This window comes from Enhydra lutris, unplaced genomic scaffold (genome assembly GCF_002288905.1).
Source record: "Enhydra lutris kenyoni isolate GAN:26980312 unplaced genomic scaffold, ASM228890v2 scaffoldscaffold54, whole genome shotgun sequence".
In the NCBI taxonomy this organism is placed as follows: domain Eukaryota; kingdom Metazoa; phylum Chordata; class Mammalia; order Carnivora; family Mustelidae; genus Enhydra; species Enhydra lutris.
In genome coordinates, this window is record NW_019154138.1 from 13,298,655 (window position 1) to 13,326,515 (window position 27,861).

The 27,861-nt window shown below is 36.9% G+C and overlaps 1 protein-coding gene across 1 annotated transcript in view; it reads right to left on the reverse strand.

Moving 5' to 3' along the window:
* Positions 1–27,861, reverse strand: part of LOC111157364 (cadherin 8) — a 448,629-nt gene that overhangs the window by 313,064 nt on the left and 107,704 nt on the right. The window contains exon 3 of the mRNA XM_022518712.1: positions 6,836–7,130. Within this exon, the coding sequence (XP_022374420.1) occupies positions 6,836–7,130 (295 nt within the window). The remainder of the gene's footprint in view (positions 1–6,835; positions 7,131–27,861) is intronic.

A 27,861-nucleotide genomic window follows, 5' to 3' on the forward strand; every position in this document is an offset into this window, starting at 1 on the left:
TACTCAACACCTGCTCTACCTGAAACATTTCGGTAGGTACTAAGAAAAAAAGAATCTCTGCTTTTAAAATTTTCAGTTTTACTCCTAAGAGGAAGACAGGAATGTCCTGACACATGTTACATCTTCCTTATACTCTGCTGACTCCTGTTAAAAAACTAAAATAAAAATATATATACTTTAGTTTTCACTTTTAAAAGAAAAATTCATTGAACTATAGTTGTAAAATGGTACTTAATGCACATATTTTCAGTATGTATGTATGTGTATGTGTGTGTATGTGTGTGTGTGTGTGCATGCGCGTCCAGTTACTGCACCGTAAGATTTCAGATTTCAAATACTTGTTCCTTTAAAAAAATAAAAAATAAAAAAAAAATCCTGTGTGGTAAGAAACTCCTAGAAACTCAAAAGACATTGTGTTCTCTTGGGATCACTTTTATTCAGAACAGGCTCTATTGCTTTCTTCACCAATTTAAATTGTATTTAGTGCTTCAATAAATGAAAAGAAAAGAATATAAAAAAAAGACATAAAATAGCAACAAAGAATCCAAATGCATCTAGATCTCCTACTTAACTTTTGAATATTTTAAAAAGTTAAAGCATATGATTACATCAAATATTTATTGAATCTCCAAATGTATCCCTATCATTTATTGTATTAAATTTATTAACAAGAGCAAATATTGAAATGCCACTTTATCTTAATGAATGTGGGATTATAATTCATTAATATGATATTAATCCTAATTTATGATCATTTTAATTTATGTGCATTTTAACATTTCCATTAGCATTTTTATTAAAAAAAGAAAATTTGAATAATACATCCTTCATAGAGGTTTCCATCCACATGCAAGGCAATCCTGAGACACAGAGGTATTGGGATGCATCACTCTTTTTTTTTTTAATTTTTTTTATATTTTTTTAAATTTATTTGGCAGAGAGAGAAAGATCACAAGTAGGCAGAGAGACAGGCAGAGAGAGAGGGGGAAGCAGGCTCCCTGCTGAGCAGAGAGCCTGATGCGGGGCTCGATCCCAGGACCCTGAGATCATGACCTGAGCCGAAGGCACACGTGCCCCCATTCATTACTTTATTCTGTCCACTGAGAATATTTGGGAGTAGCAACACTTTTGTAGCAATAAATACAACCAATATCCTGAATTTGGCACCATAATACCAGTCTCATTTAGATGGAACCAGGTGTCTCTGTATAGTTAGCAAATTCCATGGGGCACTCAGTCAGCAACTGAAGCAGTTGTGGCTCAGGTCATGATCTCAGGGTCCTGAGACTAAGTGCTGTGCCTGAATCCATGCTCAGTGGGGAGCCTGCTTAATCCCACTCCCTCTGCCTCTTCTCTCTGCTCATGCTGTCCTTCAGATAGCTAGCCAGATAGATAGACAGACAGATAGATGAATGAGTGAATGAATGGCAAATTCCAGGGCTGGGTCAGGGAGAGTACAAAAGAAGCCTAGAACATTTTGGCCAGTGATAAGACTATACCCAAAGAATGAAGAGGCATGTCAATAGGGCATAGAATCAGCTTCAAGGGCATGTCATGGACAAGTCTGGTATAAATGATATTCATAACTATTATCACAGAAATCTAAAAGCCCAAACTAATATAAATAAATATGCAAGCAAATAAATGGGAAGAAAAGCAAGCTTTTCCCTAGAGAAGAATGTTAAGTAATAAATGCAGATGGAATGAGGGAATTAGTATAACCACCATGTGGCAGCTGTCATGGTAATAATTAATTCAGCCAAGAAACCTCAATGAATGCTAAAATTGGGGGGGTAGTAATTTGATGAAGAATAAGATATTTACCTAGGTGCAAAGTATCTGCTGACAAAGTTGTCATTAGGTACAAAAAGGAGGAAAAAAAAAAACCTTCACAGTGGATGCACACAGTTGTATAACACCTTAATGAAATTATTATCAAAATTATTATCACCAATAATGGAATAAATCAGAATCTTGTTCCACTTGATACAAATCAATGTTATCTGTGATAGCACTACCAAAGATGCATATTCTGGATTTAATCTCAAGGAAACATCAGACAAATCCTAACTAAGGAATTCTATAGATTAATTCTTCTATAACCTCTAAGGATAAAGGTCATAAAAGAAACAACTTAAGAACCATTCCAGATGGAAGCATTCTAGAAACAATGGTAATCCATGTGCAGTCCTGAATTTGATCTTTTTAATGTTAAAAAAAAAAAAAATTGGAGACATTTGACCAAAGTCTGTGCTTTCAAGAGCAGTGGTATATTGATATAAATTTTCTGATCATGATGGCTGTGGAAAAAAGCTTCCATGTGGGAAGGACTTCCCAAGGTTTTCCATGATGATGGTGTATCAAGTCAACTACGCAATCTCAAACTGTTCAAGAAAAAATAAATTCTACAGAACTCCATTTACCCCTTTTCTCTAAGAATGAACGTTTGACTTTATTTTTTTTAAGACCAAGAGATATTCTCTAAGATTAAATGCATTCCAATTCAAAGATAATGAACTTACTTTTTTCTAATATTTTGATACATGTTTTTTGTGGAAAGCTCCTTCTCCATTTGCATTCACAACCAGGAACTCTAGAGTCAATCTCAATCACTCTCTTTAGTCTTTATCTTTATTGTATTAAGAGCACCAGTGTTCCCACATGGCTCCTAATTAATTTTATTGTTATTTGAATTTCTATGTGATATATTGTTGTTACACTTTTCAAATGCTTAGGTGCCTATCTTGAAAATTGTGTCATACTTTACAAACTTTTCCTTTCCAAATGCTGTCTTAGTTTTCGATTTAATTTGCAAAGTATGTTGACCTCAAGTGCTCTTCCACCTTGGAAAAATATTAACTATTATAAATATGCAGCAGAAGCACAGTACTCGTATAAACAAAATTCTCTAGAGATATTATCGAAGATTAGTACAGCATACTGGTTAAACCCATGAGAGGTAGAGCCAGATGTCTGGATTTAAATCCCAGCTCCTCCACTTAATATCTGGATTTGGATTAGCTATTATTTTTCCAATTTTTCTGATTAAAAATAATGAGATATAAGGAAGTTAATATCAGTACTGATGTTACAGGGTTGTCACGGATATTAAAAGCATTTAACACAGCTTCTGGCATATAGCACCCTTTCAATATACATTGATTATCATTAGAAAAGCCCTGAGTCTCAGAGAAAACTAAAAATACCTCCAGTTACCTGTTAAGTAACTGTGTACTCTACAACATAGTAATGCCTACCAGCTTAAGCGCTATGTGGCTTCTCATTCTTTCACACTTGCCTTTGCTAATATGCCCTTTTGAATAAAACAGGGTTCATTCCAACATGCACACTTTTTGAAATATAAAGGTAAGGCTTGCTGAGAAATTTTTCATTGACTCAGCCATTCATATCAGTTTACTGAATCTTACTAGTAGAAGTAATTCACAAATGGATGGCTATAAAGAAACTAATACATGTTGGTCACTAACTCTGCCAAGTACTTCAAATATAATCACTGAATTTTTCCAAACGTATTTACTTAGGGAGAGATCACTGTGCACACCATACAGATAAAGTAAGACTTCTATGGATTATGCCACTTACACAAATAGAAGGCAAATCTGCAGCCAAATAACCTGAGATTCTGTTTTCAATTCAATAAAAGTTTATTTTATCTGAACACAGGTGTAGGCATATGGCCAGGGTTAAACACCCCTCACTCCAATGCACAACGGCATTAAAAATATCTATTTTGTCTGGAACTCAGTACACGTAGGCAAATGTGCATTAAAAAACCAACTTCAACAATGCTAGTGTGGGATTCACAGTTAAAATCAGGGAAGCAGGGGCACCTGGGTGGCTCAGTGGGTTAAAGCCTCTGCCTTAGTCTCGGGTCATGATCCCGGGGTCCTGGGATCGAGCCCCGCTTTGGGCTCTCTGCTCAGCGGGGAACTCTCCTCCCTCTCTCTCTCTGCCTGCCTCTCTGCCTACTTGTGATCTCTGTCAAATAAATAAATAAAATCTTCAAAAAAAAAAAAATCAGAGAAGCTCACATGCCACTCTTTATGTGGTATTGCTATTAAAGTGAATTCTCATCAAGTTCTGAAATTCACAGTAGAATGTAAAAGAGCTGTGTCTCCAGACTCCAAGTAAGATATTTCTAAAATAATTTGGCTGCCATTTGGGCAAATATATATGTGTGTTTTGTCTTGACAGCTTGTCAACTGGCAGACAGTTCTTGAACATCACATTCATTTCAATTTAATATTGGTAAAATTTCTCAATTAGAATTTTTATTTTTCACTTTCTGCACAATGAAATCCCTAGTCCTTGCTGGCATTCCTCAGGGCATACAGGTGCAAGTGCTGGCATTTCTGCAGTAGTAAAGGAAGAAAAATGAAAGAACTAAGGAGGGGAGGGAACAGACTGGCTGAGAGAGAACAGTGGTAATGGGGAGAGAAAGGAGATAGTAGCTGACCTTCCTCCTGATATTCACCTTCATGAGAAACGAAGGGAATAATTCACAGTTGACAATAAAATAGTGCAGCTGCCTCTGCTTCCTTTAACCAGAGAGGCTGGAGTCAAACAGAAACCAGGCACCCGATGCATAAAATCAATACAAGAGGAAAGGTCCAAAGGTAACGTGGGAAATAGGTTAATAAAAATAATTTTAAAAACCACAACAACAGCCAATTTTGAACACTTAGTTACTTTATGGCATACCTTTCCTTGTATGCTCTCACACAATGAAAGCAAGATGGAAATTATTATCTTTGCATTGTTGCTCGGGAAAATAACCAATAATTTAACCTCCCTGAACTTCAAAGTCAACCAGATAATAAGGGATGGAACCAGGATTCAAAACTCCATCTATCTAACTTCAAAAACCACACTTTCAAGTGTAGCACAAACCACAGGTTTTTGGAAGAGATGTCACGAGCTACACATTTTTTTTTTTAAATAACTGTGTATGTTAGAATAGATTATTTCCTTTGCTCTCTACTTTCTTATCAAGAAAAATCTTTTAAATAGAGGGAAAATGCATATATATTTACAGGTAAATACTTATACACAGCATTAGCTAATACTATCTTTAATATCCTTTTCTTGGCTGAATGATCTTAAAGTCTGCGAAAGTTTTGGGGGTTTTCTTTTTTCAACATATTTATCAGGTATATGACTCATATCACATAGAAATGGAAGTGTCTGACACATTTACAATAAAGATATAGATGTGGCCATTATGATGCAGAAATCACAAAGATGAGATGAAATCAACAGTTCATTGTTTACAGACAATTAAGATAAGGTGTTCTGTTTGCATTGTAGGTATCAATAGTCCTTTAAAACATCTTAGTCTCATCCAGATTTAAAAAAAAAAAAAAAAAGATGAATTAGGGAAATTCTGTTCCCTAGATGAGTTCATCAAAGAAAAAAGGAAGAGGAAAAAAAAAAAGTTCCTGTTTGTGTGTCTCAGTTCCTGTTTGCCTATCAGACTCTCAAGGGAGTATAAACATGGAGATGTTTTTGTTCATTTGTGGGTTTCTTCTGCTGGTGATGGTGATGGCAGAAAAAGTTTACTGCCTGCTCCAAAGCCATAAAAGTTTCCCTATGAAAAAGTGTCATTTCAACCAGCTGTAGAAAAGCAACTGGATTTTGATTAAAAACAAAAACAACAACAACAACAACAAAAAAAAACAAAAACAAACAAACAAACAAAAATCTGGAATTCCTTGCAGAAGAGATAGGCCAAGTGGATGGAGTCTTGGCAGGAGAAATACATGGGTAAGATAGGAAGACCTGAAATCAATTCTCATTTGCTGCTGCAATGGGTATATTTACCAAAGTTATACTGCAGGTTAAAAGAAAAGAAATCAAATAAAGCCAGCCTATTTACCTAATTCTGGCGTTCAACTTATACGTCTACTTGTGTTTTTTATTTGTCTCATCATTTGCCCTGCTTCTAATTTACCAGACTTTGCCGCACAAAATGTATCCTTGTAGGATGTCTTAAATGCCATTTGAAACAAAGTAGGGCACATATTACATACCTGAGAATGACTTTTGTGTTCTTATACTCTGAATTTTGGATCTTGCCTCTTCTTGTCAGAGGAGGAAGAGCTCTAAAACCTCTCCTCTTTATACAAGTCTGGGAACTGGGGTTTTCCTAAACCAAAGGCAGGGGTTGAGGATAGATAAGCATATCCACAAAAGGAAAAAAGAAACGAAGAAAATGGTGTTTTGATATAAACACTGCTCTGTAAAATAAAATGTATATTTCACTGCCTCAGCAGAAGTAAGAGTGAGACATCGGAGACTGCAGTGTTCTTACAAAAAGTTCACTTACAAAAGTCTCTGGCAACTGTGATTTCCTAATTCACTCTTGACTTGACCCACCAGCTCAATCCATATCTGGCTGACTACAGATCTAAACCGTTTTCTATTTCTCTATGCACTGCATCTGCATGTGAATATACACAAACAAATAATTAAACATCAAGCAAATATCAATAGGATTAGTCTGGCATGTTGGAACAAATCTTGATAAATCCATCTCAGTAACAATACAAGTCTATGAGAGGAATACAAATTCAGCCTATTGAGGTACTGTTGTTGTAAGGAGAGATATTTTAATAAAAGTGCTTCGTCAGTTCCTATTACTAAGGGACTAAAGCTATTGAGCTGTGGAACTTAGGCCAAAAAAGGGGATTTGGAAATGCAAATGAGAGATAAGACGGTAATAAATGTCTTTTATTCAGCAACACACCAGGCCTGATGCCAGCAGCTATTCTAAAGATGACTCTTAATAGTTCAGTGAAATTGGAAGCATACTTACCCAAAATGGACATCTCTGGCACTGTAGCATGATAGGGTCCATTAAGAAACTCTGGCGCATTGTCGTTGATGTCTTGAACTTTAATAATAAATTCAGAAGGAGGCTCCAGAGGCTTGTTCGTCTCCCAGTCCACTGCCTGAGCTGTTAGAGTATACTCAGCCTTTTCCTCCCGGTCAAGTCTTTTTATAGCATGGATATCTCCTGTTATATCATTTATTTGAAATATTGTCCCAGCTCCATCGCCCGATAAGATATACTTGATTTTTTTGCTCCCAGGATCCAGGTCTGTGTGCAGCTAAAATGAAAAGTGACATTGGTTACTTTGTTGCAATGGGGCAACTTGCAAAGTCACTTTTTAACTACCTCCTGTTTGAATATCAAGTTGGTTCTTTCTACATTCATCTTAACTTCATCAATTTTTACTAACAGTAGCTGTGCACAGAATTTATAAACTGTATGCATATCAATCAAAACAAAATATAATGAAATTTATATATATCATAACAATTTTTAAAAAGTACTCGGAACTGTTTGGTGTAAATTGATATGCATTTAGAATGATAAAAAGATCAAGAGGAAAACACAAAAATGTATGTATTTTTTTCCATTTATTAAACATTTATTTAGTGCTCACTTTAGCAGCACATATACTAAAATTCATTTATTAAGCATTTATTTAAAGTTCTTCTTATCTACCTTTATTTTTTTTTTTTTTTTTTCTTATCTACCTTTAACGGATCACACTCTCTGTGCGCCAAGAACAATGGGATTTGCTTCTTATATAATTCTCTTAATTTTTCCAAAAGTTGATGAGTTAAAATATTTCACATGAAACATGAGAAAAGTGAGGTTTGACAAGGTACATAATAACAAGGTTTGTATTTGACGGAGTCAAGCACAGTAGACCCAGAATTCAACTTAGATCTACCTATTACATTTATAAAAACAAAAATAATTCAATCTGATGCATATTAAGATCTTACACTCTCCAGGACTTTTTTTTTTTTTTTCTTGATCTCTATAATTCTTCTGGGCCAGGAACATTATTCCCATTTTACAGAGAAGAGCACTGAGGCCAGAACAAGGGACCCATGTGGACAATCGAAACTTCACAAGAGAAATACAGATTCATCTCAGGTCAAGGTGTGACCAGCTAGACTCCAACCCCTGACCTTTACTGCTTCCCAGCTTGCTGACCTTTGTTCCACATTTTTCCTTAAGTTCTCTTTCCAACTCATCTCTTAACTCGGCAAAAGACCTTATGGGCATAACATCCCACGATGGAAATCAAAACTATCACTCAAGAGATAAGAACTGCCTGGAGGAGGTTTCCGGGGATGGAGACCACCCAGCCCAGTATGAACTAACCCCTGATGCACTCCTGCGCAGGTGAACCACGGAGTGACCCATGGAGTGACTGACAGTTACCTTTACCCGACTGTAATAGCAAAATCTCCTCCCCAGGAGGAACATGAGCCTCATTTATGTAACATACATGTATAGATAGGTACACATGTTTCTGTAAGGCACATGCGTGCAACCTAAGGTCCGCCTCTATATCCAATGACAAAACTCCCTTTTCTAAAAATTCATCCTAACCCTAAATACAAGGAACCCATTCACCCTTGCTCAAGAAGTCACAGCTTTGGTTACTCCCTATGGCATCCACAATAAAGTTCACTTGGGCAACAACATCACCTGGTGTAATTTTTATCTGTGACTCACCAAGGGTCAAACTCATGTTAGTTCAGTTACAAGGGCAACAAAAATGTACTCAACACCTGCTCTACCTGAAACATTTCGGTAGGTACTAAGAAAAAAAGAATCTCTGCTTTTAAAATTTTCAGTTTTACTCCTAAGAGGAAGACAGGAATGTCCTGACACATGTTACATCTTCCTTATACTCTGCTGACTCCTGTTAAAAAACTAAAATAAAAATATATATACTTTAGTTTTCACTTTTAAAAGAAAAATTCATTGAACTATAGTTGTAAAATGGTACTTAATGCACATATTTTCAGTATGTATGTATGTGTATGTGTGTGTATGTGTGTGTGTGTGTGCATGCGCGTCCAGTTACTGCACCGTAAGATTTCAGATTTCAAATACTTGTTCCTTTAAAAAAATAAAAAATAAAAAAAAAATCCTGTGTGGTAAGAAACTCCTAGAAACTCAAAAGACATTGTGTTCTCTTGGGATCACTTTTATTCAGAACAGGCTCTATTGCTTTCTTCACCAATTTAAATTGTATTTAGTGCTTCAATAAATGAAAAGAAAAGAATATAAAAAAAAGACATAAAATAGCAACAAAGAATCCAAATGCATCTAGATCTCCTACTTAACTTTTGAATATTTTAAAAAGTTAAAGCATATGATTACATCAAATATTTATTGAATCTCCAAATGTATCCCTATCATTTATTGTATTAAATTTATTAACAAGAGCAAATATTGAAATGCCACTTTATCTTAATGAATGTGGGATTATAATTCATTAATATGATATTAATCCTAATTTATGATCATTTTAATTTATGTGCATTTTAACATTTCCATTAGCATTTTTATTAAAAAAAGAAAATTTGAATAATACATCCTTCATAGAGGTTTCCATCCACATGCAAGGCAATCCTGAGACACAGAGGTATTGGGATGCATCACTCTTTTTTTTTTTAATTTTTTTTATATTTTTTTAAATTTATTTGGCAGAGAGAGAAAGATCACAAGTAGGCAGAGAGACAGGCAGAGAGAGAGGGGGAAGCAGGCTCCCTGCTGAGCAGAGAGCCTGATGCGGGGCTCGATCCCAGGACCCTGAGATCATGACCTGAGCCGAAGGCAGCGGCTTAACCCACTGAGCCACCCAGGCATCCCGGGATGCCAAACTCTTGTACACAGCATTTTTGCTATGACAACTCAAGTCATTCAAAATAGTGTAATCATTTGTTTTGGAACTTATCTGTGCCACATTTTTCTTTACATTTATCAATAGCCTCTCATTAGTAAATTGCATATAGTCTTAATTCCGGTTTTTATGGTCCCTTGGGTTTAAGTTACTGAGGAAGAAGAAGGGGAAAGCGTGGGTTTCTGAAGGAGTAAAACAAAGCTAATATTTAGGTCTCTAACTGTATGAAATGGGAGAGATGAATGCATTTATTTGAGCTTCAGTTACTTTGCCTATAATTTAGGGATAAGACATCTACTCTGCAGATTTGATTTTGGAATCTGAGATAATCTCTTTGAGAAATGGAGAAAAAGGAGTGGACAAAGTAAGGGTACAGTAACTAAAACTAATTTTATATCACATTCAACCATTTGCAACTCTCTGAAAACACGGCTAGAAGCCTAGTTGCAACTCAAGTGAAAGTAAGTTCCCAAGACTCTATCCTGAAAAAAATGGGAAAAGTTAAACAAAAGCAAAGCAAACAAACAAAAAACCTTTTGTAAACACTGCTTCCTCTTTCTTCAGGAAATTCATTTTTAGCAAATCTCAGTCAAATCCAGATCCTGGCTAACAGTATTCCTGAAACACAGAAAACTGTGTTTCTCTACTCATTTGGTCCATCCCGTTGTTCATCCTATTCCTGTAGCGCACGCGCATGCACACACACACACACACACACACACACACACACACACACACACATTCTGGCACATGGTTATTCAAGTAACCAACTTGACATTACAAATAAAAGATTTGTGGGTATGCAAGACTAGTAATTTGCAGGCAGCAAAAGCTCCTAAGACTCTACGTCTGGACTTCTCTCAAAAGAACTCGAGGTTCTCGAAGACAAGCTGTTTTCTTTATTGTTCGTCACGTAGTCTGTCAGAACCTGCTCACTTCTATGCAGCCTCGCTGTTCCTATCCATTTATCCACCCCAAGACCCTCTCTGTGAGATTATGGTGCAAAAGATATCCCCAAATTTTCACATTTTGTGCATCATCGGAAGTGTGAGGACTTCTCACAAGGGCTAGAGCAGGTAGGATAAGGGACACCTACAAATCCTCCTTGAGAGGTACAACTTGTTGGCCAGGTTGTGGTACAGAAAGATCTTACTCATTCATTTACTAAATATGAACAGAGAATGTTTATAAACAACACATATATGGTTACTGCTCTCAAAGACCCATAGGTTAGTGGGAGAGAAACACAAACAGAAAATTTAAGGTAAGTAGATTTAGTGCTACTAATTATTATTGTCTGATAAACATTTTACATGTATAAATGCAATGTTATTCTCACAGGAAAACTAGATAGCATTTCTCCATTTCAGCAAGGAAACTACTGTGATTCAGAGATTTTTAGGCAACTTTCCCACAGAATGCACTATCAGCAAGTGGCAATCTTCACAGCATAAGCTTTAGAGTCAATTTCCTAGATTCAAATGCACGCTCTAAAGGCTAGGATATGAGGGCTATGAAAGCACAGAGAAATTTAACTTAACTCATAACATGGAGTGTGGAGGGACAGAAAAGGTCTCCCCAAAGAAGTAATGATTAAAACTTCCGATCTCCAAGAAGGGAGGAGATGCATGCCAGCTACAGGTAATAATATAGATAAAGATCCAGAGAAAAGACAGAGCACACTGTTAGAGAAAGCAAAGATGATTTAATATGGCTAGAGCACTGAGTTAAGGAGTGAAAATGTGGCAAAAAATAAGAATAAAAGGCAAGGCAAGGGCCAGATTACAAAGAGTTTTGAAAACAAATGGAGTTTAGATTTGACTATAAAAATAACAAGAGTCCATAGACACAAGGTTTCGGTAAAGAGCCTGACATTATCATAATTTTGTTTTAGTCACATTACAGAGGTTGGTGTGTGCCTGTAAGCAAAGGTCTTGCAGGCAACAGAGGGAGAAGAGGTCAGAGAGAAAACTTAGACACCAATTAACAAAGCTTAATTTTTGATTCTCGAGTTCAGCCTGACACCCACAACCTGTCATGTCTACAGCCAGACAAAACTCTAATCCCTCTGGTCACGACAGGCCGGCTGCAGAAGCAGAGAGTGTCAGGTGTGCAAAGAGTGATCCCAATCTTGTACATGAAGTCTTCAATTTCAGGGATCATAATAGAACAGCTACATACTTGAGCTGAATTGTGAGTATCAGTATAATTACACCCTCACCATCTTCCATATATTTGCATAATACCCCCCAATTAAAATGAGTTTAGACTACAAAAGTCAAGGAAAGAAGAAGCATTTGCATTTGCATTTTCCTTTGTATTTCCACTGCCTAGTAAGGTGTCTGTCATACTGTCAGAAACTCAGAAAGTTTTTGTGGAGTAAAGTCAATGTGAAAGAAAAGGGGAAAATAACATTTTTTCATTCGATGTTCAAAACAATGATTGAAAAGGAGAGAGAAAGGAATTTAGAATGATTAGGTCCAGTGATCTAAAATCAAATCTACTCTAAATCCAAAGCCCTGGAGTATGTATTCCCCTTTCGCACCCAACATAAGAACTAAGACATGGTAGATGGGCATGTGGATGGAAGGATGAGTGGACGGATGGGTAGCGGATCAGTAATAGATGGATAATAGATAACAATTATCTGATAGTCAGAACTCACTGTTCTTAGAACAAGAGCCCCCACTCCATCCCACCCCAGTCTTCAATGTCAACCACATCTCTTCGGCAGCTGTCAAAAAAATAGTTCAGATTACTTTTCAACCTTCTCACACAGGACCCCTCAGAACACTGAAGTACTCTTGGGACAAGAGAGTCTAGAGAAGATGAATTCTTCTCTTAGTGCCTATTTGAATGCCAGAGGATGATTTAATTACCATTCTGCCACCTTTTTCTCTAGAGTGAGTGATGACAGATGAATCGAGTGAACTACAGGGCATATTACTTCTTCATCACTTCCTCATCAACTGAAAATCAGTTAGCTCTGACATCAGAGCTTCATTTGAAATTCTACTCTATCCAGAACGACATCATGGAAGGGTGTCTCATTTTCCTATCTTGCTCTTGAGAAATATCCAAGTTGCTAGCTAAGAAAGCATGGTCATCATTCAGAACCTGAAGAGGTTAACAGGGATCAATGAAGCATAAAACTGTCACTTACTGATCCCTGTTTTTCATGAATCTGCTCACCTCTGGAGGAGATAGCAAGCTTAGCACTCTTGAATCAAATTACATCTTAGCACTGTCTTCTCTGTATCTACTACTATGCCTGTCAGGGAGAAACTGTGCTATGGGCAAACTGATAATCTCATCCTGGTCACAACCATTCAGTATCAAAGATGGCATTAGGGACTTTGACACAATATAAGTTTTTGGCCTAAGTCTCCAAGATAATAAGAATGCAGAACTTGAATTGAAATCAGAAACATATTTAGGCTGCTAGGAGTTTGAAAAGACAGGTAAAGAGAATGAGCAATAGGGCATAAAGGTTCTTTTCATATCTCCAAACTGCTCCCCACCAAGAAGGAGCAGGGATTAAAGTTAGGTATAGGCAGAAGAGCACCCCAACATTTCCCAAGATGAAGTCGGCAAACACTCTTGTGATCACACACTCTGAAGAAACAAGCTCCCAGTGAAATAATAATTCTCAAAGTAATTCTCAATATAAACCAAGTTACCCTTAAGTATGTCTTAAGAGGTAAAAAGGCTAAAGAAGAGAGAGTCCCTGATTAAAATAACAAAACACAGCATCCTGTGCTCTTCGCAAAACTTTATTTTCCTATAGCACCGCCACAGCCAAAGATATACCATCTATATCTCAGACATGTGTTCTTTGCATTTTCTGTCAGTTGCTGGTGTGAGTATTGAACAGCTTGAACTGGCCGTGGGAACTGGTGTCTAGAGAAACAGAAAATTGAAAGCAAGTCCAAGTGAACACCTTTCTTTGGCTGTAGGGACCTAAAAATATAGTCAGAAAAAGAAATGCATTTCCTGAACTACTCATTTGAATTGAGACTATAGATAGATAGATCATTTCCACACAGGAAGGACGTCTACATATAATATTCAACATCGTACCCAGCAACAAGCATCACACCTGACACATAGTAAATGCTCACTAAAGTCTAATTTCGGGGGTGGGAGGGGTCCTACACAAGACCTATCTTAACATCCTGCACTTTGGCAATGACTTTACATGGATAAGGGGCTCCTGTGACTTTCTCAAGCACATATAATTGACAGTGATAGATCCAAATGTAACTCAGTAAATCAGATTCTAGAACATACACATTTTAGCATAATTCCAGAGAGACCATCAGGAGCACATAAGTAGTTAGGTGGGTACCTTCCATTTTCCTAGCAGAGAAGGAGACAGAATGGAAAAGCTTCTCCAGTTTGTTCCTGAAGGAAAATATTGAATGTACACATTTAGCAGCCATGTGTAAGAAACCATATAGGACAGGCACAGTTTATGAACTAATTCACATCCTATAAAAGTTTGAAATGTAATAGACATAGACTCAGAGAGGCAGAATGCTCAACTAAAGAGGAATACAAAAGGAGAACACTAACAGGAGGCTGGCAGGCTTTTTGCCAAGAGACTTCCCAAGCCAACATTCATGACCTTGGCAAAATTTCCATCTTCAGTCTAGACTTTACAGGTTTGGAAACATGAGGTGTCAGTGCCACAGTAAATCCATATCTCGTTGTCAAACCGTAATAAAGCAAGTTCCCATTTTTTAAAGCAATGTGCTGATGATAAATAGTATTTGAAATATTTAAGCTATCATGTTGAGTAAAATTTGCCTTTATATAAAGACCCACACATAGTAGGAGTCAAATCATCCTTACCGATAGTATTCAGAGAAAGGAGAATTAGATGGATTAATTTTGTAATGATATCATATAAAAGCTAGCTTATTAACTTAGCTCATCTTCCAAAATGGTCTAAAAATGCTCTAAGAACACTGAACTTCTACATTCTCAGATTTTCTCTTTCCCTTTAAGTGCTGAGTTGGAGTCTCCAACATTTAAGTAATCACAGGAAAAAACAAAACAAAACAAAACATTGGACTCCCCTTTTCCCTTCTGTTAGATACATTTTTTTTTCTTATATATGCTGATAATGGCCTGGTGAATATATTAAATCTTTTAGGCTTGGAAGTCAGTATGTTTCTGTAAGGCAACTAAAGATTTGTAGAGTAGTAGTTCAGATTACAGAGTCTAGAATAAGGGGCTGATGAGGAACAGAGCTAGGTTAGGAAAAACTATACGATACCCAGGAATTTACTTAACATCCCCAAAACTCAGTACTCTTATTTATAAAAGATTTTAATAATAGTTTTAATACCCTACCTTTAGGGTTTTTGTAATGACTAAAATGTGACAAAATTAATGCTGATACAGGCATGATATCTTTAAGGAATTAAAATATCAAAATAAAAATGCATATAAGGTCGATTCTTGTGAAGATGGTATTTTAGAATTACAATGATAGGTATTGCCTATTGTATTCCTGGTCAGAATTCAACAGACAACATCGATTTATAATAAAAATAAGAATGCTATCTCTTGGGGTGCCTGAGTGGCTCAGTGGGTTAAAGCCTCTGCCTTCAGCTCAGGTCATGATCTCAGGGTCCTGGGATCGAGCCCCAGCAGAGAGCCTGCTTCCCTTCCTCTCTCTCCGCCTGTCTCTCTGCCTACTTGTGATCTCTGTGGGCCAAATAAATAAATAAGTCTTTAAAAAAAAAAAAAAGAATGCTATCTCTTGAGTTAAATATAATGAGATCTGGGACGAAACTCATCCATTGGGCAAGGCACTCGAAAATCACGTTTTTTATACTTATTCACCCATTAAATAAGCAATGATAGTTGATATATCTGTAAGGTTTTTTTTTCCAACTTTATTGAGGTATAATCAACAAATAAAAAAAAATTTTTTTTAAGAATTTATTTATTTATTTGACAGAGAGATCACAAGTAGTCAGAGAGGCAGGCAGAGAGAGAGAGGAGGAAGCAGGCTCTCTGCAGAGCAGAGCCCGATGTGGGACTCGATCCCAGGACTCTGAGATCATGACCTGAGTCAAAGGCAGAGGCTTATTAACCCACTGAGCCACCCAGGCGCCCCAACAAATAAAATTTTAAGATTTTTTTTTATTACCCGATAACTGTAAGCCTAGAATTAGGGGGACAGCAGTCACTAGGCATTGGATCATTGAATAAATGCTAGTGTGAGCCAGAGTGTGGGTGAATAGTCATAGTGGACCAATTACTAAAACTAGATTTAGGTGCACAGATGAACGAGTGGATGGATGGATTAACTGGTTGATAAGATAATCACGGAAAGGAGGATGAGTAGCCAGATGGTTTTATTGGAGAATTCATGGATAAAGGAAATAATAGAATAAAAGGTAGGCTGAGTAAGAGTCTAAGCCATCTTCTATTTAGATTCCAACACACATTAAATACCATGCATCAATGGATGAATGAAAAGATGGACATGTTGCTGAATGGGTGGTCTAGAAGGACCACAGAGTTTCTCACTAAAAGACTGATTTTGGGAAAGCATAAAAAATTATCCCGGGGGCGCCTGGGTGGCTCAGCGGGTTAAAGCCTCTGCCTTCGGCTCAGGTCGTGATCCTGGGGTCCTGGGATCGAGCCCCACATCGGGCTCTCTGCTCAGCAGGGAGCCTGCTTCCCTTCCTCTCTCTGCCTGCCTGTGATCTCTGTCTGTCAAATAAATAAATAAAACTTTAAAAAAAAAATTATCCTGTCTCAGAGCACTATTCCCCATCTTACACTAAACAAGACATAGTCCTCAGAAGTTCAACTACAAACTCTAAGAGATTCTCATGTGAAAATCGTTGGTACATACTTAATTTTCAACAATTAACAAATCACCCCACAAATGTTCTGAAAAGAATCTATCTTAATTAGAAAGATGGATGAGGGCACTTGGGTGGCTCTGTCAGTTAAGCATCTGACCCTTGATTTCAGTTCAGGTCAACATCTTGGGGTTGTGAGATGGAGGGAGCCCTGAGTTGGGCTCTTCGCTGAGCTTGGAGCCTGCTTGAGATTCTCTCTCTCCCTCTACCTTTCCCCAGCTCATGTTCTCTCTCTCTCTCAAAAAAAAAAAAAAAAAAAAAAAAAAAAAAATATATATATATATATATATATATATATATGTATCTACATATATATATACACACATATATAAACATATATACACACACACACACATATATATACACACATATATATAATAAAAATAAAATAAAATGTTTTAAGAAAAGATGGATGGATGGATGGATGGATAGAGACATAGAGATATGAAAGGGGGAACTTTTGTGTCAAATAAGTATACAGTGCAATAATATACAATACAAGCAAGGTGAATAAGAGTTAAAAAAAAAAACAGGATTAGCCATAAAAACAAGTGGATTTTAAACAAATATGGATATTTAAAGTATCCAGGGTATTTTCAAAAGGTCAATTTACAGTGGAACATTCAGTTGTACTGTGGAAAAAGGGGAAAATCTTAAGAAAACGTCATGTCAATGTTCTTTATGTTTCAAAAGAACTTGATTAACCAGAGAACTAAGAGGAGTCAAAAATATGAATTAAATTTCTGATGTGCTAATTACAATTACTTGCTAAACAGGATGTATCTTGTTACCCAAATAACTGACAAGAGCACAGTGGGAAAGAACACAGTGGATAACCAAATGACAGTCATCTCCTCTCTCTGAAATTCTGTATTTATAAAGAGACTGGGATAATCAAAATGCTGTGACCTTGGAAGAACATTGCAAATGAAGTTTAAGAGGAACTACATGAACCTAGAGTTTAGTTTGGGTCATAAAATAGGGTGTGACATTGGCAAATCATCCTTTTCTGTGATCACAATGCCTAATAATAACTGAGCTGTGTTACCCAGTATTATCCCTTGGGCTTTTGCAAACTGTCTCATTCAAAGTCTTGTTAAGAAAGCAGAGGATCATGATCAAAGTCCAGATTTAACAGAAATAGCCACAATATCAAGTCTCACCCATGACAACTCAATGGGTAGATGAATGGGCTGACGGCTGGATGAGTGAATGGATAAAAGTGTTGATAAGAAAATTAAAAGAAGAAAGGTAGGGAAATGGTTTTATTGGACAATGTAGGGGTGCATGAAAGAGTGGATGAGAAGACTGCCGAGTGAACATATTCACAAATATTCTTCCTTTTAGACAGATGAGAATCCAAAGACCTAGTCTGAAGTACAGTACAGTAGTTCCCCATTATCCCAATTTCCCTCTCCCTGGTTTGTTACCCTTAATCAGCTGCAGTCCTGAAGCACATGATCCTCCTTCTGACCAATCATCAGACCATCAGTAGCAGCCTAAAACTACATCACAGCGCCTACGCCACTCATTTCCCTTCGTGTAGGCATTTCATCCTTCTGCATCATCATAAGAAAAAGGGTAAGCACAGTACCATGTATTTTGAGAGAGATCACATTCCCAAAACTTTTATAGCATACTGTTATAACTGTCCCATTTTATTATTTGTTACTGTTGTTAATCTCTTAGTGTGCCTAATTTATAGATTAAACTTTATCATAGGTATGTATGTACAGAAACAAACAGTAGATGCGGGGTTTGGTACTATCTAAAGTTTCAGGCATCCACTGGGGGACTTGGAATGGATCCTGACAGATAAAGAGGGGACTACTACACTAGATACAATCTTGGACGAGTCATTTAAGTTTTCTCTGTTAGGGGCACCTGGCTTACTCAATCAATTAAACATCCAACTTTATTTATTTATTTATTTGACAGAGAGACAGAGAGAGAGAGAGAGAGACAGCAAGAGAGGGAACACAATCAGGGGGAGTGGGAGAGGGAAAAACAAGCTTCTGGTTGAGCAGGGAGCTCAATACGGGGCTCGAGCCCAGGACCCTGGGATCATGACCTGAACCGAAGGCAGCAGCCCAACCAACTGAGCCACCCAAGTGCCCCAACATCCAAGTTTTGATTTTAGCTCAGGTCATGATCTCAAGTTGTGGGACAAAGCCCTGCAGCAGGTTCTGTACTCCGTGGGGAATCTGCTTGAGAGATTCTCTCTCCTTCTTTCCCTTTCCCTCTCTCCCCACAACCTTCTCTCTCTCTCATAAATAAATAAATCTTTAAAAAAAAGAAGATGCTGTCAAAAAAAAATAATTTTTCTCTATTTTAGTTTCCTCTTGTTAAAATAGTAATAAGACGAACAGCAATATTCTCCCCCCCCAAAAAATTATCTCGGATTATTATAAGGATGGCATGTATGTGAAATTTGGCTTTTTAAAGCTATTACTCTCCTAAGTACCATTATCCATATAGCAAAGATTTGAAAATGGAGCCAAACATACTATCAAATTGCCAGATTGTGTGTTTCTCTAATCTGTCTCCATTCCACTAACAAAGCCTAGAAATTGAGAAAGTACCAAACAGCAATAACAACAAAACCTGAAAAGAAAACCTGAAAACTAAAATGTCCTCAGTTTTCATACCACAGATCTATAAAGCTGTTGGAAATCTATAAGTCTCCTATAATAATAATAATGGCAAATTTTTATGAAAATAGTTTATTACATTTTTTTTACAATTTTTAAAAAATTAACTCTACACCCAATGTGGGGCTCCAACTCACAACCCCAGAGTCACATGCTTCACCAAATAAGGCAGCCAGGCACCCCTGTTTATTACATTTTCTTTTTTAAATTTTTTTTTAAGTTTTTATTTATTTATTTATTTGACAGAAAGAGAGAGAGAAAGAGAACACAGAAGCAGGCAGAGTGGCACACAGAAACAGGCTTCCGCTGAGCAGAGCCCAAAATGGGACCCAGGACCCTTTAATAATGACCAAGCCAAGGAGAAAAGCGTCGGTAGAAACCAAACTTGCCAAAACCTTGACCTTGAACTTTTAGCTTCTAGAACTATGAAAAAGTAAATTTCTCTTGTTTATGCCACCCAGCATGTTGTGTTTTACTTTGGCAACCCTAGTAAACTAATACATCCTTCTCAAGCATCCTAGCCACTTATCTTTGTATACCGTACTTATTTAAAATGGTGGCTATGACTTGCAATTGTACTACTAGAATGCTGTGATTCCATTTGTGAAACGCTAATAAGCCTCCCCAGATATATCCACATCTTAATTCTCAAATCCTATCAATATGTTACCTTACCTGTCAAAAGAGACTTTGCAAATGGGATTAATTTGGGGACCTCGAGATGGGAAGATGATTCTGGTTTATTCAGGTGAGCCCAAATGAATTACATGGATCTTTAAAAGAGAAGAACCCTGGGACACCGGGGTGGTTCAGTCGTTAAGCATCTGTCTTTGGCTCAGGTCATGATCCCAGGGTGCTGGGATCGACCCCACATCGGGCACTCACCCTGCTTGTGTTTCCTCTCTCGTTGTGTCTCTCTCTGTCAGATAAATAAATAAAATCTCAAAAAAAAAAAATTGAGAAGAACCCTTTCTGTCTATGGTCAAAGGGAGACACAGCTGCAGAAGGGTCAACGATTCAAGCCTGCTGCCTGTGAAAACTAACCAGGAAATGTGGGTGATCTCTAGAAGACTGAAAAGGCAAGGAAAAAGATGATCTTCTAGAGGTTTCAGAAGGGAAAACAGTCAGGGACCTTTATTTTAGCCCAGTGACATCTCGGTTGGACTTCTGACCTACAGAAATATAGGATAATGTACTCATTTATTTTAAGCCCCTATGTTTGTGACAAATTGTCACAGCAACAACAGAACACTAACACCTTATTTTCAATCAATGCAATTATAGAATTGTTGAAATGTTGGTTAAGTTTACATATCATATGTCTACTGACTTTGCGCCTTCTAATTATACCTTCCTTAATTTATAAAATAAGGAAAAAACCTTATTCATTTACTTATCCAGCCATGTCTTGAAGAACATCAATGACTTTCCACTAGATACATTTGTTTCCTATTTCATTTAAGTGTTACAATATATTATGAAGTACATACTAGACTCTTCATTTTGCAGATTAAGAAACTGAAAATTAAGGGCACTATTGGTGGCTCAGATGGTTAAGTGTCTGCCTCGGCTTGGGTCATGATCGCAGGATCCTTGGATCCAGCCCCACACTGGGCTCCCTGCTCAGGGCAGAGCCTGCTTCTCCCTCTCCCTCTGCCTGCCGCTCCCCCTGCTTATGTTTTTCTCTCTGTGTGTCAAATAAATAAATAAAAATCTTGAAAGAAGGAAGGAAGGAAGGAAGGAAGGAAGGAAGGAAGGAAGGAAGGAAGGAAGAAAGGAAGGGAAAATTTGATTATTAAGTCATGGCTCAATGTCGTATATAGTGAGCAGTGGAGAAAAGACTTGAATCCAAGTCGATCTGCTTCTGAAGCTCATGTTCATTTTACTGTTTTAATGTTGTATTCCAGAATCGAACATAGGGGAAGAAAATTAAAAGTAACAGAAACTAAAGACTTTACTGTTCACAAAATGAAGACCTGTTTAAGGATTTTTTTTTTTAACAACATGCATCTAACGTATTACCTGTTTGCTTAATAAGAGGCTTATGAGAATTGCGGTCAAGGTAGGGGTCATCAATTCTGAGGTACATACAGAGTAGGAAACAGAGTCCTAGACTGAATAAACATGGAAACCTATGATACCTAATGAATACCTCAGAGTCCTAGGTCCCCAAAATCCCCTGTGGGAAAGAGCCTAATGACAGAAACCTCCCCAGGCAGAGGAAAAGAGAGAACTTGCCCTAGCTCTCAGACAATCTAGTAAGGCTAGGAGGTAGAACTAGGGAAGTGAGATGGGGCATTTGCAAAAAACAGTGTCAAGCTAGAGAATTATAACACTTTGCAAATTTGAATCTCCTAGTGGGAAATATTTACTCAAATGACCATATAATCAAACCTCTCCTAAAAAAACAAAAACAAAAAACAAACAAACAAAAAACCCAACCTTCCTTTGTATATTCAACAACACTGATAACACAACAGTATCATAATGGGTACTATGGGGGCGCCTGGGTGGCTCAGTGGGTTGGGCCTCTGCCTTCAGCTCAGGTCATGATCTCAGGGTCCTGGGATCGAGCCCCGCATCTGGCTCTACTCAGCGGGGAGCCTGCTTCCCCCACCCCCCCGCCCCGACTGCTTCTCTGCCTACTTGTGATCTCTCTCTCAGTCAAATAAATAAAATCTTTTTAAAAAAAATAATAATGGGTGCTATGTAATTTTGTATATAAGAAAAAGTTCCAGCCCACCTGATTTCTTCTTCCTAGTATTTCTAATGTATTTGTGGTAAGAAACTATAATGAGTACATGTCTTCATAACATCTTCACCCTCTTTGATCATGAGAAAAAGTGTTTCTGGCCTAGTGGAGTCTTAGGCCATTAAGAGTAGATCAAATGGTCCTTCTGACCTTCTTCCTATTAATCAGATATGGTGGTTTATTTGTAATGACAAGTTCAAGAGCTACTAATACAGAAGCAATAAATGTGGACAGGAGAGGGAATCAAAGTGACAAAGAGTTTGCATGGGCGGGGGTTGGAAGAAAAGATTAGCTTTTTCGTGTATTATTTATTTACTTTCAATTTTGGTATATTTGAGAAAAGAGATTTGAGAACTTATGAGAACTTATGAGAAAGATTTTCAGAGATACCAGAAGGAAACCAGGTTTCTAAGTGGTTTCATTTAACAATAAAATACAGATTTCACTTTGGCATATTATAGAGTGATTATATTAAAGAAATATATTGCTTTCTAATTACCTTTGAATATAACAGTGAGGGTTCTTTGAAAGAGACTATGTACTGAAATAGATTTCTTATAGGTCAGCATTGCACAAATTATTTACCCTGCATGTGTGTGTGTGTGTGTGTGTGTGTGTGTGTGTATAACCTGCCAATTTAGGAGCAATGGTGGTAAATTGGGTAGATTGGAATGAAAGCTGTAGTCCTGGTGGTTTAATCACCTATAGTTATATTTAAAAGTGGCCAGTCTTTGTCATTAAGGTACCAGAAAAATTCTGGGAAGAAGCAAAGGTGCAAGACTGGTGAGATCTCTCCTACCTCAAGAGGAAACGCCTCCGTCAGCACTCTGAACCTGAGAATCAGAAAGGGCTAGAGCAGAAGTTCTCAAAGTTTGGGTCCACAGACCTCTGGGGATTTCTGAGCCCATTCCAGGTGGTCAAAGTTATTTGCTTTTTTCACTGTATTGACACCTATATGGAGAGTATAAGTATAATGGAAGAAAAACTGTTACCATATCAGCACCCATCAAGACAGCGGCACCAATCTATGCTAAGAGGCAGGGTAACTCTTCACTACCACATACTCTAAGGATTTAAAAAAAAAAAGCCAGTTTCACTTAAGAATGTCCTTGATGGGGGCACCTGGGTGGCTCAGTAGGTTAAGCCTCTGCCTTCGGCTCAGGTCATGATCCCAGGGTCCTGGGATCGAGCCCCGCATCGGGCTCTCTGCTCGGCGGGGAACCTGCTTCCCCCTCTCTCTCTGCCTGCCTCTCTGCCTACTTGTGATCACTGTCTGTCATATAAATAAATAAAATCTAAAAAAAAAAAAAAAAAAAAGAATGTCCTTGATGAAACAGTACAAAAATATTAATTTTATTAAATCTCAAATCTGAGTATACTTTTTAGTATTCTGTGTGAAGGAATGGGAAATACCCATAAGGCACTTCTGCTCCATGCTGAGGTATGGTCATGGACTCAAAGAATATCACATATGATTGCTTCAGTTGCAAGCTGAAAAGCCACATTTTTTATGTGAACAGATGATAGACAAACTATTTTGACTTGAATGCTTACCATATATTTTATAAAAAATTTATAATTTATAAAATATAATTTTTAAATTTATAAACAAAATTAGCTTATTATTTCAAAGATAACCAAGAGTATCTGTTGTCCATGAAAGATTTTGAGCTTTATTGCAAATCTGTGAATTTAAGAAAATCTGTATCAGTCCCTGTGAGATTGAAGCTTCAAGATACTTAAAGATTTTATGTGAGATTAATGATCTGATGATACTCTTTGACATGAATTTTTTTATTATTTTATAATAAAATTGGAATGATCTATATAATAGCTCAGTGAAACAACATTTTCCAAATGCATGATGTAAGAAAATTATAAGTTGGTCAAGATCCATTCTAAACCTAAGGGAAACCAACAGACAATGTAGAAGAGAATAGAAATGTAGTGATATGGTTTTAGATTCCACACTGAAACTCTATTTTCAGACACTCCCACTTGTGGAGACTTTGGTGTAATATCAAAGAAAAAATCTACAATTATCTGAAAAGATTATCCAAATAACCATGTCTTTCCAACTACGTATTTATTTGAGGCTGGATTTTTCTCCATATATTTTAATGAAAACAACACATTGCAATAGACTGCATGTAGAAGTAGATAGGAGAATCTAGCTATCTTCTATTAACCCAGAAATCAAAGAGAATTTTTTAATATAAAACAGTAAGCGTCTTCTCAGGATTCTTTGCTGAAAAGTAGTTATTTTCATTCAAATGTAAACTTATAGGTTTATCATTTTTATCTGTAAGTGATTTAAATCTTTAAACTTTCTCAGTGTGAATTTCTAAAATAACAAATATGCAAGTATAATAAACACACTTCACATAAATCAAAGCTTTGTGGAGTCCTCAGTAAGTTTTTTTTTAAAAAGTATAAAGATGTCCTATGACCAAAAGAAATTTGAGAACCACTTAGCTAAATTTAATACAATTATACCTTAATATAGTTTATTTAAGAAAAACTAATGTAACTTTAAATTATGTTAAACATAGCTAAACATCATGTAAACAGAGGTTGCTGATTGGAAATTTAAAAAAAAAAAATTATATGGGACACCTGGGAGTCTCAATAGGTTAGGTAGCCAACTCTCCATCTCAAGGTCCTGGGATGAAGCCCCAGGTTGCGCTCCATGCTCAGCAGGGAGTCTCTTTACCATCCTCTCTCTCCCTCTGCCCCTCCCCACACTTGCTTGCTTGCCTGCTTTCTAAAATAAATAAATAGGGGCACCTGAGTGGCTCAGACAGTTAAGAGTCTACTTTTGGCTCCGCTCAGGTCATGATCCCAGAATCCTGGGACTGAACTCTAGTCAGGTGCCCTGTTCAGTGGGGACCCGGCTTCTCCCTCTCCCTCCACAGCAACCTCTGCTGCTCCCCTGCTTGTGCTCTCTCTCTCTCTCTGTGTCAAATAAATAAGTAAAATGCTTTATAAATAAATAAATAAATAGTCTTTTTAAAAAAATTATAGGGTTAACATCACAAAACCTAGATTTGGAAGTTGCAATAAATGACCACAGGAAAATCAAACTCATCTTGTTTCAATTTAAGACAAGTTTTACAAATGGGGAAATGAGCTATGTGAAATTTTGTGAATATTAAATGAAATACTATGTACATCAAATACAAACCACAAAGCTAGCATATTCAAGTTCCCTGCCCAACATGTCATGATTTGAAGCAAATTTAATGATAATTTGCACATTAAAGCAATTCTTCTGAGACAGGGGGCACTCATCTGAAATTTCAGGTTAATATTACGTCAGGTTATCCAAAAACCCTGGCAATCTATCTAGATAGCTAGAGGAAAGAGGTATGAACAAATTTTCAGATATATCCTTGAGCAGGGCAAACATTACTGAGTATCAGAATCATAAGTAAATACACAGATTTCAGGACCCTATTTAGCAATTTGGGGTTGGAGTCCAAGCAACTGTATTTCTAAAAAGCTTCCAGGGTGCTAATATTGGTCCAGGCACACTTTGAGAAGCATTGATTAAGAAATCAAAGAGTAATTTATTTCTGTGATTTTCTTTTAAATCCTGAAAAATTCTAGGTGGAATTGTTTTATCCAATAAAGATAAATGCTAATTTTAATAAATGGTTCAAGTTGTTTTTGCCAGGAATAATCAATGTTAGGTTCCAAGCATTTTTTTAGGGTCATTCAGATATCCATGTCCTGAATATTAAAACACTTAATTTACATAGAAATAGAGTATTCATATTTGTCCATATAGTCTATTGTCAAATATAGTCAACAAATATAGTCAACAAATATTCGTCCCATAACAACCTCCTGTTATGGGACGAAGCAGAATCTTATGGTTCTTACAGAACTAAATATCAGGCCAAATTTAATGGCTCACCTAGATACACAAGTACCTGGGATGTTTATTTTTTATTTTTATTTTTTTTAAAGATTTTATTTGTTTATTTGACACAGAGAGATCACAAGTAGGCAGAGAGGCAGGCAGAGAGAAAGGGAGAAGCAGTCTCCCTGCTGAGCAGAGAGCCCAATGCGGGGCACGACCCAAGCCAAAGGCAGAGGCTTTAACCCACGGAGCCACCCAGGCATCCCTACCTGGGATGTTGAACAAAAGAATCCCTTTCCCACCCCTGACATCTACCCTGACTGCTGGAAGTTGCTGAAAATAATCACCTTCCCAGGCCTCATCAGTGTGTGCTCGTGTGAAGGTCAAAAAGCATCACACTCAAAAACTGCACTCATAAATATACAGAATCTTGGTGATTGATGGAACAATATAATCAAGATAAATGGGTATTAGTTTCCATTAAAAAAAGAGCTTTACACACTTAAAAATCTTATCTAGCCATTTCATCTTCAGTTGCTGCAACTCTAAATGCAATTCAGCCTTCTATTTTTAACATCGCTGCCTGTTTTGGCAAAGAAACAATTTAAAATAAAGAGCTGTTAGCTGTCTTGAGGATGATTATTTGTAAGGCACTCTTAATATACAATTTCCATGGAGTTGCTAATTGTTCCTTACTTTAAAATTCCTTCTTCTGAGAATGAGATGCATTTGGTAATGTAAATACCAACCAGGAACAGGATACAGCTCTGCATTAGTATCCACATTATCATTCAGTCATAATTAATATACTTCTAAAATAAAGTGTTGACAGCATTCTTATTCAAATATATAGCATATGTTTATAGTCTCACACATTGAGGTACACACATAATTACAATATATGTGTGACAGAAATTGCAAAGGCAGTCCAAGGAGCTGAGCTTACACTAATTGAAAACTGCCACTGTCCAATTAAAGCAGGTGAGACCATGGGGTGGAAACCCTGTCAAATGCCTATCAGACACGGCCAGGCTGATTAAATAACAAGACAAAACACACGAAAAAAAGAGCAAAGAAGTTTTTTGTTGTTCTCGCTGTTTTAATAGAACCTCGAGAAGCTAATAGCAATCAGGAGACTCACAATTTTTCCTTATCCCAGTAAGGTCTAAATCTCAATGGAATAATGTATTATTATAGACAACACTGAATAGCTCAAATTCAAAAGGCTCACCTTTCACCAAACCAAGCCGCCATTTGGAGGAGAATAATTATTTCTACTTGGTAGGCATGTGCTTTTGATGGTTTTAGTTAGAGAAAGAAAATAATGCGATACTACATTCCCTTTGTTTTATTTTTATTTTTTTCTTCATTTGACCTCATTAGGAAATAATTAATGCATCTTGCCTAATTACAGAAGAATTATCCCACATGTATTTCAAAGCACTGTAAAACATAAATTTTAAAAGGATTTTCTTCTACAGAAGTGCAATATATTGTTCCTCAGCAGAGATGTCATGAAATAAAATGTTAGAATTAAGTCTCACAGTAAATAACTGTTTACCCCATAAATGATTTGGCTTTTGAAGTATTCTCAATGGAGTGTGGGGCAAGGGGGAAGCTTGCTGCAAAGAAGTACAAAATCTCTAACATTATTATTTCAAAGGTGACTACCATGACGAGGATCGGGTCAGATCATGGCAGAATCAGGTGAATATATAGAACCTACCATGTGCAGTGTACTCTTCTAACTGATTAACATATGCATTTTCATCCTTACTCTCCATGATGGTTTTTATTATTCACATTTTATAGATGAGAAATCTGAAACACAGAGTAGTTAAATCACCTACTGCAGGACACACAAGCTAGTAAGAAGCAGAATCATTGAGTTCTGGTCTGCAATTCCAAAGCTACATGTGCCTGTGTGTGTATTTCTTTTTTTTAATTTTATTTTTTTATAAACATATAA